The following is a 21,549-nucleotide window of genomic DNA, read 5'->3' on the forward strand; positions in this document are numbered from 1 at the left end:
GCGGCCTGCCAGAAAGACAAATAATTGCTGCAAAAATGGTGCAGCTGTACCGCTGAGGCCCAATTAGAGCTCCATTATAAAATTGCCATAATGGCTCATCATTTAACATGCTGTACCGCGGCTCACGTTGGTGATTTTGTACACAGCCGCCATGCCATTAATCCATAACGCCTTTCCCGCTTCACTGTACCGTCAGACAAAAGGGAAAAAGAACAAAGACCGCGTCGGTAAAACTTATTTCGCTGGAGGCGGAGGTGGAGGTGAGGAATACCGGAAAGAGTGGGGAAAAAAAACACAGACACTGATAAGTATACTTTATCTCATGAACGCTTTCTGATCTTCCTGCCCGTGTGACTTATGCAATCTATTCAGAGAAAAGAAAGATGCAGTAAACCCAATGCGTTTCCCACAGTGTGTTAGCGTTATCATTAAGCTATGGGACAAAAGCGAACAAAGCTATATGTTTGTTCTAAATACACAACTTGTATTTCTACTAGCTTTATGTTTAGCTTGACAGTAAACTTCTAATATCGCATTTAACAGCTTGAAGTCACTTTTTTTTTTTTTTTTAAATAAATGCTGCTTAAAAGTGAGTTCATTTAAGTTCACTGACTTCACTAAGGCGGGTCACTCATATCTAACATAACTAAAACTATTCACAGTGACGCGTATCTGCCTATATTTTGTGCTCTTTCTCTAAAGCCCCGAGATGTCACGCAAGCACCCAGGTCCATGTTAGCGGAGGAGTAGCTAGCAACAGCGATCGACTGACAGCAAGCGTGATGAAAGATTCCAGTAGACTTTCTACAGGCAGGTGAGGCAACTTGTGGAGTTGATGCCAGGGAATGCTGGAAGGTAAACTTTTCAAGATAATACGGAGGAAAAGTTCACTATTTGCAGACAGCGGTTATCGGTTGCTAACGGCTAGTAGCTCAACGTAAGGGTACAGTTAAGTGCCCATCTAAAGATAAAAAGTCATTTGTTGTGACATGTATATGTATTATTTAAGAAGGCATTATCTATACTGAGTCAAAAATTGCTAAGAGGAAAATAGTAATAATATAATATACTTAAAAATGAAAAAAATGGTAAGCAATTTATTTTAAGGCGAGTTTTAATCAAAGTATGCTAAACTGTTTAGGGATCTTGTTTTGGGCCAGTGTTTCCCTTATTAAGCAAGGCCGCATACAATTTAGACGGCACACCACTAATCAAAAATGTCACAAAAAGTACATACACCGGAATATGGGTTAGCTCAATTTACTGGAAATGTACAAACCCAGTGTGAAATCTGGGCCTGTTTAGTTGAACGCAAAGCTATTATTCTGTTATGTGATTGGAAACACGGGGTAATTGTACCTTCTGTCATCTACTGGAAATGCAATTATTTGTTCTGCCACTCAATATTTATTGCTGGTATAGATAGAGGAACAAAGATATATTATTTGTTAGTAGCGGCAATAAAATGACACAATTTTATACAGCACAGCAGTGTTTGGGAATCACTGCTTTGGGGCTTTAAAGAATTATTATATGCAGTTGTAAAAAAAATGTCTACTTTTTTGCTAAATTTGGCTATTTGCGTCAGGACTCTGTCCCTAACTCTCAATAATTGCAAGAGTTCACTTTATATGTATACAAACAAGTTCCTTCTTCTCAACTCATGTAAACTGTTAGTCCTCACAATAATGAGTTAAACCCATAATCACCAATATCATTCGACTAAAAGTAGTGGTGGGACTCTATGAATGCAATTAAATGATAAGCTGTCTTTTAATTGGTAGTGTTGCTCAGACTGTTACTGACTGTCAAAACGAATGAAAAAAAAAACAAATCCTGCTAATGCTAAAAACGACAAAACAATGTGCAAAGTTAAATTGGGTGTTTGAGGTTGTCGCAACATGTTTCGCTAACTTGAACGGTCTTTTATTTCCAGTCAGTACTTGAACTCAGCACAGTGTAATAATAAGAATAATTAAGTTTGCACGTGTCCCTCTGCGGCTCGCAGGTGGTGAAATGTTTTGTGCTGGAAAACATAAGCAAGCGCGCAGACGCCATCTGGGTCGGCTATCATTGTCATTATGTCCTTCTGGAAGGAAACATTCATTCGGAATCCTCCCAGCAAGCACTGAGGCTGAATGAGCATTCACTCACTGGGGGCTGGCTTCAATAATGGACAAAATAATAGATGAGTTCTTTTGCAACTGCCCTTCTTTTATTTGTTCTTATCAAAAGCTTTGCAGAAAACCGGGGGGGATATTTTTTTGTAGGTACAATATAATAGTTTGATTTTTATTGGAGCAAACATGTCAATGGATCAGCGTCGTGTACTGGAGAGAAAATGTCAACATAACCTTGTTCCCAAGAAGACATCTTTAGATGGCTTGAAGGAGACATATTACATGCCCCCCCCAGAATTTAAAACAGTTAATGAGTAATTTGCTTTTATCCCAAATCATTAAAAGCAACTTTTGAAAATGTGCACAATTTCACAAGTTACTTCACGTTAAAGATTAGATAGCTCTTAATATGACAAGAAAAACGCACTAAACTGTCACCAATGTCTTGCAAATGCAATGATGCCATCTAGTGGCAACACAAATCAAATTTTTACATTTTAACTCAATTTCATGAATTATTATGAAATTACTGTATCAATGACTAAAAGATGCAGCCATTTTTTATTAGTTTACATTTTTTTCCACTTTTATGTTAAGAATATGAAAAATTTGAAATATATATATATATATATATATATATATATATATATATATATATATATATATATATTGGGCATTTTATTGTACATTTAGAACAAATATAAAATTTGCGATTAATCGTGAGTTATTGAAGTCATTTAAGTCAATTACGATTAATCACCTCAAGTCGTGAAGCATACTGGAGTATTTCACAATACAACAGACCCTCACATATTGAATATATGAAAAAAGTCAACGTAAAAAATACATTACCGCCTTTTTTTTGGTGAGTGTCATATACTTGCCCCCCCCCCCCCCCCCCCGCTATTCAGTGCAGAAGCAGTAATAAAACTAGTGCAAACGTGTGTCTTTTACAGCACAAAAAAAAGCAGCAGCCTGTCTCTTAGGAGTTGAAGTGCTTCTGATGGTGAAAATCAAGCAATTTCCAGCTTCATCAGCTAGAAGCTAAGTGACAATGGCTTAATTGGGCTAATTACCTCTAATGAATATGATGGCACACAGTGTGTCTGAATGAAAGGATGAGTAATAGCAAGATATGAACATTACCCGGCTATTTAACGAGAGGAAATGTCACTCACTCGCGGCCTGAACGTCATTTGGTCCAAAATGGGCCCGACATCCTACAGTAGCACAAGTGGCGTATTTACATTGGAGGAGCTCACTTGGCGACGCGGGGACAAAGTCGTTGCCGAAGGATAATTGTGTCAGAGAGGCAGCGCTATCTGCGTTTCCTACATGCTCGGCTGAATGCTGTAATTACTTTTATCACAAGCCTGTGCGCCACTCAGACATGGAGAGCTTTCACTTCTCCACGGATTTTCCTTTTCAGTCACTTACACACAAGACACACGCAAATGTCAAAGGAGAATTGAGTGTACAGTGGAAGCTCTGAAGTCAGGCGCAATGTATGTGCATATATATGTCCGGCTAACATCAAATAACTTTTTGTGATGTTTTAGCACTCAGAAAACATCACTCTAAATACTAGACTTTACGCAGATCTGATTGGCTGGATCGGGACCGGACGATAATGAGCATTTTATGCAAAATCAAAAGTCTTAATCAGCCCGATCGATCAATGACGTCATTGCTCCACGGAATCAGACATCACATGTTATATTTAATGTTTATCAGCATTTTTTGAATATTTTAATTTTTTCGCTGTTCGTGGGCTATTTTCAACTTTCAAAGGATACTTGACTCATTTAGCCATTTTCAGCAAGAAAAAGTTTAAAAAAATAAAATTATAGAATTAATTTTGTACAAATAATACCTTTAAAATCGCATTTTGCTGCCAACTAAAAATGTATGGAGGACCAAAACTGCCCAAATTAAAATAAATAAATAAATACAATAAATAAATACATAAATAAATAACGAGATTCAAAAAATATAAATAAATTAGTGCTGTCAAAGTTAATGAACTCCTTCCTGCTGAAAATGGCTAAATGACTCAAGTATCCCTTTAAATGTTTGTCCAAAAAGTAGGTCACATAGATCCTATGGCGTTTTCAATTATATGTTAGCATTTAGCTTTCACATATATATATATATATATATATATATATATATCCAGACTAAAATGAACTCCTTCTCTCATCTCTCATCATTTCAACATACCGTACTTCCTTGGCACCAGTTATTGTACTACTTTCCTACCTATTTAGATAGAGCTTAGGCATCTTGTGGCTTCTTTGTGTGTTTCAGATTACTGTATTGGTTTTATTGAAGTGTAATTTATTTTTTAAATGTAACATTAGAAATAACAGAAGGCAAAACCACCTGTCATGATGACATAGAGCATAAAACCACCCAAAAAAAAAACCCCGCATACACCGCAAAAACCATGGAACAAAGATCTGTTTTCAAATTTAGAGAGTAAAAGGAAAATATTTGTTACAGCTCACGTAATGGTGGAAATTGTGTGCGATCGCCTCATTGATTGCGTTTCCGCAAACCCAACCAAAATGGCCCGATTAAAAACTGCATAGCAACCATTACTAAGCACAGCAGGTCGACACTTGTTCAAGTGTTGATTTGGCGTCGCAAGAGGATAACGCTTTAGTTTTGTTCCGTCACAAGCCGCGCACTCATGCAGACAACGCAGCAGCGGATGAAGAAAGTCAGATTCTCTCTTATCTTTTTTCTCTTTTAAGTGAGCTGCTAAGATGAATAGGGGGGGGGGGGCAGTTGTTGGTCCAATGTGAGGTTTGTATCTCACAAACGCAGTCAACACTCTTACTTTGCTGTTTGATTTGGACTTCAGTGGTCAGGGGGGGCGATAATTGCGTAAACAGCGCGGAGTTCGCCGAATGTCTTGTAACATTTCTAAACTCTAGTGAAGCCAAATGTGAATTTTTAAAAACATGAATAAAATAAAATTGCAAATGAGGTTTCTAACTAGCAACTTTCTTATTTCTTATTATTTTCTTTTTCTTTTTATCTTTTTTATTTCTTATTTCTAGACATAATTACATTTTTGAGCTGCAAAAAATGAAATCCTCAATGGCCGGAACATATCCCATCAGGCTGCCGCAGAGCTTTTCCATGCTGTGCAACGAGGCACTCTAAAGTGGCCACGTCAGCTCAAAGTCCACATGCTGGCTGTCAAATTGGACTTTTTTTTTACCTCGATCTTCCTCCTCTCTGTGACATGCACACACTCACGGTGAACAACGAGGCACTCTAAAGAAGCCACGCCTACTGGAGGTCATGGTCCATACACTGGCTGTCAACTTCAAGTTCACAGTTGATTCCACAGCGTTTCGGTTTAGCGTTAGCTCTTTAGCATTTACATAAATTTTAACGGAAATTGCATTATCGGGTTGGTTTAGCATGTTTGTATCATGCACTTTCAAAAATGATATGACAAATTAAGAAAAGACCCCCAAGTTGCAGCTCATAGACTTCAGTTTGAGAAACACAGCTTTAAATATGATGACTGGCATTATGCATGTCCAGCGGTGCCTCGTAAGTGTGCTTTGTTGCAAATGTTCTGCTCCCTCTTGGCTTGCTTTGCGCTTCTGGTAAACACGGCTTGGCGAAATAAGCTCTCTCAGAGAGCCGCCGTCGCCGCTTAATGACCAGTCTCTGACGAAGCGGCAATTTTTTAGAAACATGAGAAAGCTCCGCTGCCGCGACGGGGGAACCCGGCTCCCGCAATTCATCTTCATTTTAATTGGAAGTATTTTGTGTTGCTCTTTCTCCCTCTCTCTCTCTCTCTCTCTACCCCCCCCCCCCCCTACGTTAATATATCAAAGGCCCAGGAGCCATTTTTCAGAAACTCATTAATGCAGTATGAGGCTTGCAGGTGTAAAGCCAGCAGGAACAATACCACATCATAGTATAGTGGAGATGAATTACTTCCTCTTTTTATCCATCATCTATAGGGTCTTGGCTTTTTGTATCTGATATCAGTTGTCTTATTAATATCAATATAATATATCTTTGGTTTTAATTATGACAAAATTACCCTCTGAAAATAATGATATATATATATATAATATTAGGGGTGGAAATCTTTGAATGTCTCACGATTCGATTCGATTCCGATTTTTGGGCCTGCGATTCGATTCTGAATCAGTTTTTGCTTCAAAATGATTTGATTGACAAAGGTTTTTGCTCCAATCTATAGATGTGCAAGGAATTGTGATGATCTACTCCAGTCTGACACGCTAATGCTAATTAACGCGCTACTCGCTGCACTTTTATCACTCAAAAGAACGATAAAAAAAAAAACTTTGATTGGAATAACTTGATCGTGACTTTTTCCTTCTACTCTCTAATGTGGCTACAACTTAACAGTGTATTAGAACGCGTGGAACCACACCGCCCCTCAGTGGCCAAACCGGGTACAACATGAACAGCGCTCCAAATAAAGGCACACACAGACAAAGGCTCGCGATTCTTAAGAGAATAAATTTTTGGGCACACACCTAATATATATATATATATATATATATATATATATATATATATAGAGAGAGAGAGAGAGAGAGAGAGAGAGAGAGAGAGAGAGAGAGAGAGAGAGAGAGAGAGAGAGAGAGAGAAAAATAAATCAAATCCAAGTAGGGGGAAAAAAAGAGCAAAACCTTTTGAGAATATTGTCTTTTTTTGGGGGGGGGGTCAATTGCTCTTGCTATGAACACTGAAGAACGTTACGTTGGAGAAAAAACACACACCAAACAAATACACACTTGAATCCAGCATAAGTTGATTTGCCACAGTCCAAAATGGCCACTATCTGCTCTGGAGGAACATTAAAGGGACTGAAAAGCTCTTACCATCGACAGACAAGGCAATAAAACTGGCAGCCCAGTTGTTTGTTTTTTTGTGGGCCGGCTCACTTTCTTCCCACACGTCAACTCGGCTTCCGTGCCAGGGATCACACAAGCTGGCCTTTAACAGAGGCACGGCGTTTATCAGAGCAGCTGCAGCATGAGCATTCGTCGGGGAAGTCGTCAGATTCCCTCAAACCAAGCACCTCATTATCAGCAAAGGGGCAGACTCTCACCCGCTGTCTGCTCTTATTGTCTTGGGCCGTGACGAAACCTTATTTGTCAGTCCGGGCGGTCCACGATGTCACCTTATCATACTTCGCAATTGGGATGCGGTTTTGATGGGTGGCGTGCTGTGAGATTTTCCCAATGTAAAATATGTTCCTTGGTGCAATTGGCTTTAGATAAGATCAGATCACATTTTATGACCAATTTCTGCGGAAATCCAGGAAATTCCAAAGGCTCTAGACTTCCTCTAGTCTAAAGATATTTGAATTCATAAACATAACTTACAAAGCCTTGAGGGAGATTTATTTGTAATCAAGTCTCACCGCTGCTATAAATCCACTTGTATGCTTTGTAACATGACGTCACAATGACAAGGCAAAACTTCCAAATAGACCAATAACAGCAAACTTCATGTGTTCATGATTATTATTATTTTTTTTATATTAGTCCCCCCCTTCCTTTCACCGAAAGTCTGCCCACAAATGAGTCCTGCGTCATAATCGATGCACATGTGGTTAAATTTCATCATCAACATCATTCGACATCTAAAAAGCAAAATGCAGTGATAAGGAGAGTAAAACACTTACAAACATTAAATCAATAAACAAAACAGACATTTGTGAAGCTTATGAGGCGCTCACACTCATTAAATATTCCCCTTCTCACACATAATATCATAAATAGGACATACTTAAGAGCACTCCGATATTATTTTAACATTACTCACCCTGAATGTGTCATCACTTCCTTTTAGCTTTTACTAATAACAGTGGTCAACTTCTTTTTTTCTTCTTCCCCTTTTGTAGAAGTTAACAGAAGTTTGCCAGAGCAGGCTGACATGTCGTCCAAGAATGTCTAGGTGAAGAAGCATGTGGCTCAGTGCCAATTGTTAGATGTGTATGCCCGTTTTCCAGTAATTGTAAACAGTTGCACGTTTGCTTAGTGAACCTATCCTCCGCTATTTGCTGAGAATCTCACCTATTCCTGCATTTGGTGTTCTCTCAGTTATGCTCTAAGATGCCACAAGATCGCCATCTTGTGGCATCTTAGAGCATTACTGAAAGCTCAAAGTCTTGGCTAATAGGAAAGTAGTAATTTGTGTCACCGAAGTATGCACTTCCTAACCAGATGTTAAACAAAAACGGTCTAACATTTTTTAGATACGGACAAAATAGGTGCTTAAGTGCAAAATGTCTGCTTTTAATATATTTAATTGCTTATAATACATTTCTCAATGCATGTAATAAAAAAAAAAAAAGATCCACCATCCTAAGTTCCTAACCCAACAACAAAGGGTTTGAAGCAAACCACAAAATAACCACGTACTGTGATATTTTTTCCACCCCACAGTGCAAAGAAATCTCATGCATAAAATTTACCATTCAAGGCTGAACAGCAAACCAACATTTTGACTTTTTTTTTTTATTCGTCTCAAACAAGCAATAAAAAAGTTAAGTGCAAGGACTTTACTTCCCCCCCCCCCCCACACAAAAATCAACTCACTCCAAATTGGAATATTATTGCGTGAGGTACTATGTTTGTCCTGCATATCATTCCAAGTCCAAGCCTACGCATGTTGTTGTATAGGATACTATAAGACCTGATGTAATTGCAACTAAGCCATTTCTGCCATCTAGTGGTGTATGGTGATATTACAACTGAAAACTTCAGTCGACCCCTGTACATTTGTGATTCGTCACCTGCCGTTTCGCAAAATTCTGATATTTTGCCCCTTTTCCCAATTTTTTTCTTCCCGATTTCCTAGGATATTTCTTATTTAATTAATTTAAATAAATATTATATTTTATATTTCACGTTCTTTGTGGAAAACATATGCTGAATCCTTATCAGTAGGTTTTCGCATATTTTAAGGGTTTGCAAAAAAAAAAAAAAGAGTCAACCAATTGCCTGTCCTTAAAATCAATCTGTTTCCATATCCCCAATCTTCAGGCAACTCACTGATAACACTTAGCCGCCTTGTAATCACAAACCAACAATTGTTTACAAATATTTAGAACAGGGCAATTTACATTTCTAAAAAAAAATGTTGCCATCCAAGTTAAGATAGTATTTTATCACTTGAACATCTTTTCACACACAATAACAAAAATGTCCCGTAACGTTAAAAACTCTGGAATGCTTGGAAGTCCTTTTTAACATCAAAAAGCGCTGATACCTGAGTGTTAATTTTCACGCTGAATGTGCTGGAGATGAACAGGACGACATCACGACATACAGTGGAGCGGTTAGAGTACTTAAACACCGTTGAAGCGTTGAATAATCCTCAATTGACTTTAGGCTTTTGTACAAAAATGACAATTTGAGCTACCTGATGGAACTTTCCAATGAAATCCGTGTGACCCAACCCTGACCGCAACACAGACAAATGAGGATACAGATGGTTGTTCGTCTATACGTGCCCTCTGATTGGCTGCGGGCCAATCCGAGGTGTCAGCTGGGAATGGCTCCAGCTCACCCTCAACCCTAACGAGGACACATACTGGAGACGTGTGGAATACAAAAAAAAAACTGGCCTTCATTCTCACCGTCCTTCTTCAGATAGTCTTGCGAACCGTCGTCCACGAGGCTGTGGAAAAGTTCAAAAGATGCCGTACTCCCGCAGAGACCTGAGCAGCACCGTGTCCTTCACGTCGCTGAACACCCTGCGGATGTTGTCCGTGTCTGTGGCGCAGGTGTGGTGCGGGTACAAGCTTTTCACGTCCTCCTTGTTTTCCGGTTTGCTGTTCTGCTGCTGGTACAGCTTCTGGATGTATTTTTTGGCATCCTCCGGATCTTGTCTCCTACCTGGATGGAAGAGACTGAGAATTGAATACAGCATACTCAGAAAAAGGGTATTTTTTAGGGGTGCGAATCTTTGAATGTTTCACGATTCGACTCCGATTTTGGGGCCTGCGATTCGATTCAGAATAGATTTTCGATTAGGAACCATTTTTGATTCAAAATGATTTGATTGACAATGATTTTTGCTGCAATCGATAGATGTGCAAGGAATCGTAATGATCTACTCCAGTCTGACTCGCTAATGCTAATTAGCGCGCTACTCGCTGCACTTTTATCACTCAAAAGAACGATTAAAAAAAAAACTTTGATTGGAATAACTTGATTGTGACTTTTTCCTTCTACTCTCTAATGTGGCTACAACTTAACAGTGTATTAGAACGCGTGGAACCACACCGCCCCTCAGTGGCCAAACCGGGTACAACATGAACAGCGCTCCAAATAAAGGCACACACAGACAAAGGCAAGACAATATAAAATAATTTAAATAAAATGGATTTTGGGACATTTAAAATTTATTTTGAATCGTACTAAATGAGAATCGATTTTTTTTGGTACACCCCTAGAATTTGTATTAAAACTGGACTTTCAAGTGACATTTCCAGATGAATCAAAAAATCTAAAGCAAAATGAAACTACGCACATTGTAATTGTTGCGCCGGGGCATGTCTGCCTGTTTGTGAACATGGCACACACACTACGCCTCAGACTCGGTAAAAGAAGGTCTAACTTGTGACGTTGTTGCAAGTTTTTTCTCTTTCTACTCGTCTTTTTCTCTTCCTTTCTTTTTCACTTTCATTCTCTTTTCCCCTTTTGGAGGTGAAGTGCGACAGTAACAGTTCAACAGTGACCTATGTTCTAAAAACAAAACTGAATAATGACAATTATTACTGCTTTGGCTCCATCGCGTGGATAATGAGCCCCATGCTGCTTCACTGAGTCAAAACAAAGACATTATCATCTGATCATATGAAGCAGAGGTTCTCTCGTACTATCTTTAAAAAACAAACAAACAATGAATCGATCCTTTTGTGTGCGTGTTGGACATATAGTACAACTGTCGTAACCCCTCCCTGCACACAGAACACACATTAGGGGATTTGGGGGGGGGGGGGGGGGGTATCTGTCAGCGGTTGCCATGGGCTACAGGAGGAAGAGGGTTTGGTGCTGAACGTGGAAAGTGTCAAGGCAGTGCTCTGCATGCAGACGTTGGCACCAGCAACAGAGGCCACATGTGACATATACGTATGCCCCCCCCCCCCCCCCAAAAAAAAAAAAACACCTGCAGGAAGTGAGTCATTTGAAGGCAAATTATAGAATGGACAAAAGATCTCCTAATTATGGTTCACTTTGGTGTTGAAGAAAAGGGAATTGGAGCGTGGCACTTTGAAAATGACTTTTGTGACTGGATGTATGAGTCACACAATGAGGAGAGAGAGAGAAAAAAATGGATGAGAGGAAATCAACATGACAACCTGTAATATGGCGGCATTTGTCATGAACACAAACTGAAATGGAAGGACGTAAGATCGGGGGCTCGCCATTAAAAAGTGAAGTTCTGCTCAACAAAATGTCCTCGTAGGGACACTTTTACTCAACGGGCCTCATGTAGTTTTTAAAAATGGCCACATGGGCCAACTTATTCATAGATAAAATATGTAAAGTAAAAATAGTTCATTAGTGATTTTCAATATCACCTTTTTCAGACCAATACCAGTGCGAGTACCAGCACCAATACCACTTTTGATACATAACCCCCCCCCATGAAATTAGTAGCAATTTTCTATTCTTATAATTTCTCATTTATAGCTGTTTGTAAAAGAGCCACAAGAGGGCGGCTGAGTCCTGAGTATACCTTGAAATAAGGCCACATCTCAATCCCTAATTATAATAAATATAATAATTTCTTATTTTTAAATTGTATTACCTATGCATGGTATCAATACGAAATATCCAAGTGATGTGCAGATATGACTTTTGTCCCCTTGCCGTTGCTATCGTCACGCTGGACACTGTAGTATCTGTGACTTTGAATGTGTGCTGCTTTAAGCGGCAGGGCCTGGCCTACTTTTTATGTGTGTATACTGTTACCGTTTATTCAATGAAGCCATTGAAAGTACACCAAATGACCGTTACACCTAAATATGTTACATTTAAAAAATCTTCCAAAAGTGAATCTCAATGTAGCAAAACATTTGGTCTATTAAGCAAATTGGCATTAAATTGTCGACCTGAGGTGCTTACCCATGAAACCGGGGAAGTATTTCTTCAGGTCAGAGGTTAATATTTTGTCAGCCAGGATGTCAGTTTTATTGAGGAAGAGTATGATGGAGGTGCTGTGGAACCAGGGCGAATGGATGGTGGTTTTGAACAAAGCCAGGCTCTCCTCCATGCGGTTCTGAGGCACACACACACGCACACACACACACATACGCAGATGAGAGGGAGTTTATGGAGGGAATATGGCACGTGGATTAATAAGCCACTTCAAATTTGATCAGTTTTGACAAAAATAATTATAATCTACAGTAGATGACCCTATTTTTTTAAATGCCAACAGTGTACATGGGGTAGTTTGCGACAGGGAAAGTGTTAGGGTTAGGGTGAAAATAAAATAAAAAGATATGTAAGTATGTAGTAAGTTTGTCAATGAAACAGTGACACCTGCTGGCAGATAAGAGAAGTGATGCTCAGAAGAGTACTTAGTGGAGAGAAAAAAAGTGATGAGCGGGCTGCGTATTGGACGGGGAACTGATTTGGAGAGTAGAATTACTTTAGTGGTTGGAGATATTGCAAGATTCGTATAGTAATAGAAACAAAATAACTCCAATTAAAATTGTAATGGAATCAAATAAAAACGAGTGTTTTTAACAAAACATAAACTAATTGAAATTTTAGGATCATAAAACTAACCAAAACTATAATCAAAGCGAAAATGTCTTGTTTGTCAACTAATTTCATACATGAACTTGCAGGGTTTATTTTAATTGTGACTTTTACTTATTTATTTATTTTTTTATATTTATTTTTGCACTCAACAGCCAGCATATAAGTATACTTATATACATAAACTAAAACTAATAAAAAACAAAAACTGAGCATTATGCAAATTATCTTTTAAATAAAAACAACAAATCTGCTCCAAAAAAATTACAGATTACAAAAAACAGAATTAAAAAACACACACAAATACAATACAAATGCTAACTATTACAGTATAACTATGCTAATGCTAAATCTGCTGCTCGGCTGTTTTGGTCATCTCCAGTGCAAAATTGGTGAGGCTGTTAAAAATTTGTCTGCTTGTTCTGCTACTTTATTCGTCGCCCGCACTTACAATGGTGTCCCTCTCCTCCAGGACCTGGTCGTACTCGCTGAGGGAGGCCAGGAAGATGAGCGAGGTGACGTTCTCGAAGCAGTGGATCCATTTCCGACGCTCCGACTTCTGACCGCCCACGTCCACGATCCTGCGGGTGAGGCACAAGAGGAAGAGACAAAAAAATTAGGAAAAGCTTACGAGATGACAACTGATTATCCCGACTGAATTGCTATTTGAATAGTGAAAATCCACAGGTAAGTGCCTTCCCCCATGGTGGTAAAACACTACAAATTTCTCCTCAACTCACTTAAACATAGTTCCTTAGACGACACACACACAAAAAATCAATGTTCAGGGCACTGTTTTTTTTTTTTTTTTTTTTTTTAAACCATTATGACAATGTCTACGTTGTAGTTGGGATTAATTCATTAAAAAATCCTTTGCGATAAATATAGACTAATATAACTGCGGCTTATTGAGTTAGTTGTGAAACTCTTCTTCTTGTATGTCTCTATGTGAATGTCTCTATTTATTATACTGCCCCCAGGTGGCCAAGGCTCGCATACCAGATGGATCTTTACATTTGATCTAATTAGTGTTTGTTAATATAAAAAACACATGACACTTTTTAAATAGGTGGCTTGAACGTATTAATGACATTCCCATTCATTTCAAAAGAGAAACACGGTTTTAGATATGAACGTTTTGCATTACGAGCGCTGTCAGGGAACGAATTAAACTCGTATCTCAAGGCAACCCTGTAATAGTCAGTGGGAGAACTGCGACTGCAAACCACCTGAGTGTGATCTTGTTGATGGTGAAGGAATAGTCGTGGATGCCCGTGGTGGGGAATCGGACCCTGAGCACGTCCTGTTCTGTGGGGATGTAGTCTGGTTCTGCGATGCGGTCCAGTTGGCTCATGTAGCTGAAAGCACACAGATGAAAAAAAACCAACATGTCAGTAAAACCAGGAAACTGCGGCTACGATATGGCCTATTTCCTGTGTGTGCAAAACAAACACAAGTGACGGAGGATGTGTGATGAATCAGCCGTGATTAAAAAAACGAGCCGAGCCACTGTGTACAGACGGTGCCTTTTTATGACCACTGTTGTGGCACACACACATATATACACACACACACAGTGCTCGGCAAACAGAGGGACACGGGAGGCTCGTTGTGACTTCGTGTTTGATCAAAATTTCCATTGGAAAACCCCCAAAGTTACGTCATCTTTTCATATTTATATTTTTTATTTTCATTAGAGACTGAATGTAGGCGGTGAAATGAGTCTGAAAGGAAACTACTTCCCTCTACTGGCCGGATTCCAAAATATGGACAAACAGAAAACTGCTCCAGTGTGTGTATATTTATTTTATCATGTGATGAGTCAACAAAATGTTTCGATAAGATAATAAAATGAGACATACTGGAATTTCCTTTCAATTAAAAAAATTGTGTAAGCAGAGGATACACAGTTGCATTCCAGTCATTTAGAATAGGTACAGTAAGTTTATTTTAGTGCTGAAATAGTGAAATTTGTATCGACTCTTTAAAATACTCTTCAGAAGCGCAATTCCAATTTAATTTCTGTGTTAAAAATTACTTTGATTATTGCTTTTTGTTGTGACGATAATGATGATGATGATGACCATCGTGATGATGATGATTATTATTAGGGCTGCAGCTAACAATTATTTTAATAATTGATTATTCTGCCAATTAATTTATAATCAGATTAAAAAAACTTATAATTAAACCCTTTAAAAACAGGACATTATTTCACATTGACGGTGAAAAAATACACTGTCAGGAAAGGAAAAAAACAAAAGTTACATTTAATAAAAGACATGAAATAAAATAAAATAAAAAATATTGGATTACATTTTCAAGAATGTTACACTAATCTCTCTAAACTCTTTAAAAAGAAGAAGAAGAAGCTATATAACATAAAAAATAAAATTAAACTCCATAAATAATAACTATTAAAAAAAACATTCCTGTGAGACTGTTTTTTACAACAATTGTATTTATTTATTATTATACTAGGACAATTTTTTGAGAAAATACAACTTTTAGAAATGTTTGCAAATGTTTTATTTTCATTCAACACAACTAAATCAGTCTTTTATATATATATATATATATGTGTGTGTATGTGTGTGTGTGTGTGTGTGTGTGTGTGTGTGTGTGTGTGTGTGTGTGTGTGTGTGTGTGTGTGTGTGTGTGTGTGTGTGTGTGTGTGTGTGTGTGTGTGTGTGCATATGTAACATTCTGTTTGACTGAGAAGTGACTAAACGTATCCAAATTGCAGTGTTGGAATTTCTTCCTCATAATCGACGTGACAACCACAACCCACAGTTACAATATATCTGATAGTGACTTTTGCAATGCCTTAGTGACTATAAAAAAAAAAAAAAAAAAAGAAAAGACAATTATAAGCAAACATTGCACTCACTACTCTGTGGAATCCAGGAGCTGGTACTCGCAGCGTCGGCTGTAGCAGACCCGCATGCCGGAGTCGGCCCAGAGGCGGCGGATGGCGTCCACGTAGTCTCGATCCAGCTTGGTGATTTGCACCGTGTCGACATTCTGGATCTTATTGGCGTAGAACTGCGGGATAGTGTCATTGAGAAGCGAGCACAAATGCGGCAAACAGTGAAAATCCCCGCCAAAACAGATAGCGGCAAAGCAGCAGATTGATGCCCTTGAGATATGAGCTCAATTTGTTCCATGGTCATGCTCGTAACTCAAAAACACGAGCGTACCTCGTTATCTGGGTTGGAGTAGGGAATTCTGAGCGTGGTCATGGCTGCTGTCATGGCCTTGATGGCCGTGAAGATGTTCTGGAAGATGCATTGAGCAAATTCTTTCCTGTCCTCCTCTGAGAAGCCCCGTCCGTGGATGATCCTCATCTGGCGGATGAAAGTGGTTTTGCCACTCTCGCCAGTTCCTGAGGAAGCAACAAATGTGTACTAATGTACATTGTGCCTCATCTCAGATTCAATCTTTGATTAAAACTCTTAGATTTAAAGGGGAAGTCAACCCACGAGTCTAAACACAGCATTCTGGTTAAATCATGAGCAAAATCCAACCGTTTTTACCCGGCCATTTTTTCACTTGTTGCCGACTGATGATGACATCACAGTTGCTCAGGTAACAACCAATGAGAGCTCACTTGTTTTCTGAGTTTGCTCAATGTGACTTTGGCAAGCTGAGCCATAATTGGTCGTTGCCTGTGCCCTGAGCAATAGTGATGTCAGCAAGCAAAATGGCCGCCACCTTGAATGTATTCCACTATTCCACAAACACAATATTAATTTGAATAACGTGTTTAGATTTGTGGGGTTACATAGAACATATTATTGTAAAGCAGTTTTTGGGGGGGGTTGACTTGACATAAAACAAAATTAAACGACATGAATTAATGATCATTAAAAAAAAACATTCCTGTGAGACTGTTTTTTACAACAAAAATCTGAAAATATTTTTATCATATTAGTACTATTTTTCAAGAAAATACTACTTTTTAGATTATTCTAAAATTACAACTTTTTTAACTAAAAAAATACAACTTTATTGTCATATAACTTAAAAAAATTACTTTATAGCATATATATTTTGTTATAAAAGTATGAGCGTTCTAGTATGACTATTCCAGTAATAAACAATTTTATTTAAAAAAAAATATATATATATATTAGTTTTTGAGCAACAATACATTTTTATTGTTGTTATATTTTGCCAAATTTTCTCAAAATTAAATTTTTGTTTTAGCATAAACAAAAGATTATTTTCATGATAATAAAAAAAGATTATTTGCATGATATTGTGGCTAGTTGCTTCAAAAAATATATATAAATATAAAAAATATTTTAAAAAAATTTGCAAAAAACAAAACAAAGAAAGATCAAAAACACAACTGTATTCTCATAAAATTTAAATTTTTACCTTTTTCATCGCCTGAAAATGACATCAATTGCCTAAGGGCTCAGGTAATGATAGTCACGGTTCACCTGTTTTCTGGCTTTGGTCATGTGATGTTAGGCAATGTGATGTCATTTTTAGTAGACAGCAAGTGGCAAAAGGGCCAACCCATAAAATGGATAAAAACAGTTATTATTGTAAAGAAAATGTTCCCCTTTAATATATCTGAACAGATACTGTAAAGATAAAATAACCAAAAGTAACTTCAGGTTGCCGCCAGCCGACCAACCCTGGAATATGTTGTCGCACTTGTGCCAGGGTGTGTCAAATTTCCCAAAAACACCATGTTAGTGTGATGTGTCACTATTTAACAACACATCTCTCCAAACACGACATCACTATCTTTGTTGTGCACACATTACAAGCATAACTAAGTTGTGGATCAACTTAAATCTCTTCAGTGTAAAACATTTTTGCGGATGAACAAGTTGTACAAGTCGGTATGACATCATTCAAAGTTAACCTTTATCAAAGGCTAGTGTTCAAACGTGTCCTATTTTCAACATGTGGAAATTTCTCTCCCTCACGAGCGCCATCTGCAGGAATCTGCTTGTCATTGACTTCATTAACAGGACTAAATTTCACAGACAAGTTGGGCGAGATCGTCCTCCACGTATGCGTAAAAACGTAGTTGAGCAAAAATATTTGTTGGCGGAAGTAAATGGTTGCCTTTCAGTTCACCTTCATAAACGTCCAGTGAATGAGTTAAAGATTTTAAAAATATATATTTTTTTAAAGGGCATGTCTTTTTTCTATGAGCAAAATTGAAAAAATCTGTTAAAATTGAAAATCGAAAAATTGTTACAAATAAATAAAAAAAATAAAAAATCCTGCATTGCTCGAGCCTTACTTAAAAACAATGCCTGTACAAATCATATGTTTTATGATGGTGAACAGATTAATTAGCTCGTCTGAAGCTGTTAATCATCCACGGAAGTGCCCACTTGTTTTGTGCGATTATAACAATAAAACTCATTAATCATGCAAGGATCTAATCAACTATACAGTTGATTCTATAATAATGTTCAAGGGCAGACGCGTCGAATGCACAGAAGGTGACCTGGACTGTCGTAAAGAGGGACATTTATGGCCAATACGGGCAAAGATGCGGCTGTTAATTTGTGCCTTATCTGCCGCTATAAAGCCGGCAATCAATCTGGAAAGGAGGCCTGTAGGTTTGTAGGACTCTCCTCTCCAGTCTGGTGACTTTTGCTCCAAAAAGCGATCGCAATCTGCACCATTCCTGACATACTCGCACGTGGACGACATGCTTGGCATACTTCCTTCTCCTGCTGGGCCGCCAAACAGGCCAGGCTACACGACATGACGCATTGGGTGATAAAACTCGTTTTCATCACAGGCAACATGGATGCCGGTAAGAAAACGGGGGCAACCGCATAAATGGATCATTGCTAAGGGTTTTAATCACAAAGCGTATCATTACGTAACAATTTGAAGATCCATGTCCATGTTCATACGAAGTCTATTAAATAACTTTCACTCGCAATCAACTATTAACTCACAAGAACACAGCCATATAAATGTAGAACAATAAATAAATAGAATAAAAATTACACCTAAATAAACAGTCACACAATCACCGGAATGGCTGTACTGTCGATGGGAAGTCGGCCAACGTGGGTTTCTCACCAGTGTTGAATGGCTGCATCACTTTGGCTATTAAGTGAGTAATGCTATCTGCGAGGCGTTATAATTGCAAGCTGTCGCTTCGTGGCCTGCTGAAGAAGTTGAGTGGGAAAGTTGTGCTTTAAGTCACATTTTTTTCTTGCCAACATGTTCAATGCGCCTCCGCTTGTCTAAACACGGCATTCTGATTCATAAATTAAGCAGCAAAATCCATCAGGGTTTTTATCCCTCTCCTCTCACTTGGCGGCCATTTTGACCGACAACATGTCCTCATGTTAAATTCAATTTACTTCATCTTACTTCAACCAGCAATTAGCGTATAGGAAAACAACCTGCGTGCATAAAATAACGTGCAAAGTCATCATTTGACACCTGTGACAGAAAGAGTTGGCATCACTCACCCAACAGGAGGATTTTGACCTGCCGCCGCTCCATGTGCTTCTGCTTCTTGAGTTGACGCATGATCTCTTTGTTTATGTTGGCGTCCCTCTGCTCCTCGTCTGAGAGGCAGCACATGCAGGTGCGCCGCCAAAACCCCCCGTCGCCCGCCATGGCCCCAACACACCTGATATCAAACCAACCACATCGCAGAATTATTCGCACACACTCATTATATATATATTTTCTATTTTTATTTTTCCATAGGATTGAAAGCAAATTCTATAAAACCTTTATTGACTGTAATCCCCCTCATATTTTAATTAAAGGCGTAAAAATTGGTGTCAAGGAAGTATGTTGAAGTGATACTGCACATCTCGGCTTTCGATATTTGTAGAGCTATACTTAGCCTGTGTTGAAATGATCAAAAGCCTTTGCCGCATGTACTGCACATGAAATTATAATCACCTATAAGCTATTTATTCAAAGGACCGACTGGGGCGGACTGGTCCTGAAACCCCACCCCAACCCACCCCCACCTCGACGAAATTTTCCCGGGCCAGATTTTGTTCCCAGTCCGTCCCTGGGGACAGCATTAACATGGAGGAACGCTAACCAGGGAGCGCTAGCATACTGATTTGGAGAAGCTAATTATTTTTCATCCAGAGAATAGTTTGATACGCCAGCTACTCAACTCAACTCCATTTTATTTGTAAAGCACTTAAAACAAGCATTACTGCAAGCAAAGTGCTGAGCGTGGAGTAAAAACCAGTCATGCAATAAAGACAGAATAGCATAAGAAGTTTATAGTAAATAAAATAAATATCAGTAAATCAATAACACAACATACAGCAGACATAAAACACTGAAGCAATGTTACAATAATGATTTGTGGTGAAGGTGTGGTGTTTAATTAGTCTCCGGCTAATCTGAAAAGAAAAAATCTGTAGGCCTGCATGTATGCATTGAATTCAGTTGTTTTCATTAGCCAATTTAGCATTTTTTTCTTACTCTGTTGTTCACAATGAGCACAAAAATATGTCGTTTTGATAGCTTCAAAACCGAGCCAATGACAGCTAACTCTTTATTTAAAATGTTGTTAAATATACAACATGCACCTTATTTCCAGTATGAGAACTATAGAGGGAAATTAAACTATTATGTATAGGTTTTTTTTTTCCTATTGTGCCAAGTTATCAAAACGGAAATTGTAATTGTTTAAGTAGCTGTAGCAACTCTACATAAGTACAGTACAGAGTACGAGTAGCCTACTTTTGCCACCCCTGGTGTTGTGTATAAATGACAGTTATATATCATTTTAATTTCGTACTAAACTACATAGGAGTTAAACCAATACATCTACTTTTAACTCAGTCTATACCTTTATCTGAGGCTCTCGCTTTTTTTCTTTTTTAAACAAATATATCACTTCAAGACAGTGAGCATTTTTTGCCGCCTCTGGTATTGTGTATAAAACCCCAAAAAGTTTTTACTTTCGTACTCCATCCATTCATTTTCTTAACCGCTTCCTCACTCGGGTCGCGGCGGGTGCTGGAGCCTATCCCAGCTGGCTTCGGGCTGTTCGGCGGGGTAGACCCCGAACTGGTTGCCAGCTAGTTATACTAAGACTCTGAAATAAATGAAATGTACTTATTATTGAATCAGTACTTGAAGGCCTACTTTCACCAGAGACTTTCTTTTATTTTAACGCAATCTAGCTTATGTGAGTACTTTTTTGCCACCAGTGTGTGTAACATATCTGTTATTAGGATAAACGAGTACGTTTGTTATCGGTAAAAGTTACAGCGCAATCGTCACCAGAACGAACGAAACGAGAACCAATCCGATACCTTAAAGTGAGCTCAGTCCGTGCACTGTTCGAGTTCTGACGCCTCCTTCACTCGGTCCATTTCCCGGCAGATGCCCGGTGCGATGCACCTGCGGACAAAGTGCAGCTGAAGCCTTCCGAACGGTGTCATTTATTTTGTCACGCACTATAACCTGCTGCTCGGATAATAAGTCCACCTTGCACCTCGCCTACGCAGGAATGTTCCGCGTCCACGCTCCGCGACGCGACCGGAATGCGCTCCAGGCGACGGCGCGGCAAGGACGCGACAGGAACGCGGCAAGGCGACCGCAGCGGCACCGGAAGACACGAGAGGGAGAGGGGAAGACTTCAAAATAATAGTCTTGTT

General features: G+C 38.7%; 1 protein-coding gene across 3 annotated transcripts; it reads right to left on the reverse strand.

Annotated features, from left to right (window-relative positions):
* Positions 1-7,800: 7,800 nt before the first annotated feature.
* Positions 7,801-21,526, reverse strand: gna15.1 (guanine nucleotide binding protein (G protein), alpha 15 (Gq class), tandem duplicate 1). Of its 3 annotated transcripts, none has more exons than XM_086088287.1 (9): positions 21,380-21,526; positions 21,205-21,292; positions 19,378-19,541; positions 16,111-16,295; positions 15,801-15,955; positions 14,140-14,268; positions 13,362-13,491; positions 12,269-12,422; positions 7,801-10,030 (listed from the first exon to the last, which is right to left on the reverse strand). In XM_086088287.1, exons 3-9 carry the CDS (start codon positions 19,526-19,528, stop codon positions 9,825-9,827), a joined length of 1,110 nt encoding a protein of 369 aa, XP_085944413.1. In that variant the 5' UTR covers positions 19,529-19,541; positions 21,205-21,292; positions 21,380-21,526; the 3' UTR covers positions 7,801-9,824. The 3 variants fall into 3 exon arrangements, with proteins under 3 accessions (XP_085944413.1, XP_085944415.1, XP_085944414.1); XM_086088289.1 differs by having other exon boundaries at positions 21,387-21,504; XM_086088288.1 differs by having other exon boundaries at positions 21,356-21,496.
* Positions 21,527-21,549: the final 23 nt, after the last annotated feature.

This window comes from Leptonotus elevatus, chromosome 11 (genome assembly GCF_054856555.1).
Source record: "Leptonotus elevatus isolate MCC_2025b chromosome 11, RoL_Lele_1.0, whole genome shotgun sequence".
NCBI classification, from domain to species: domain Eukaryota; kingdom Metazoa; phylum Chordata; class Actinopteri; order Syngnathiformes; family Syngnathidae; genus Leptonotus; species Leptonotus elevatus.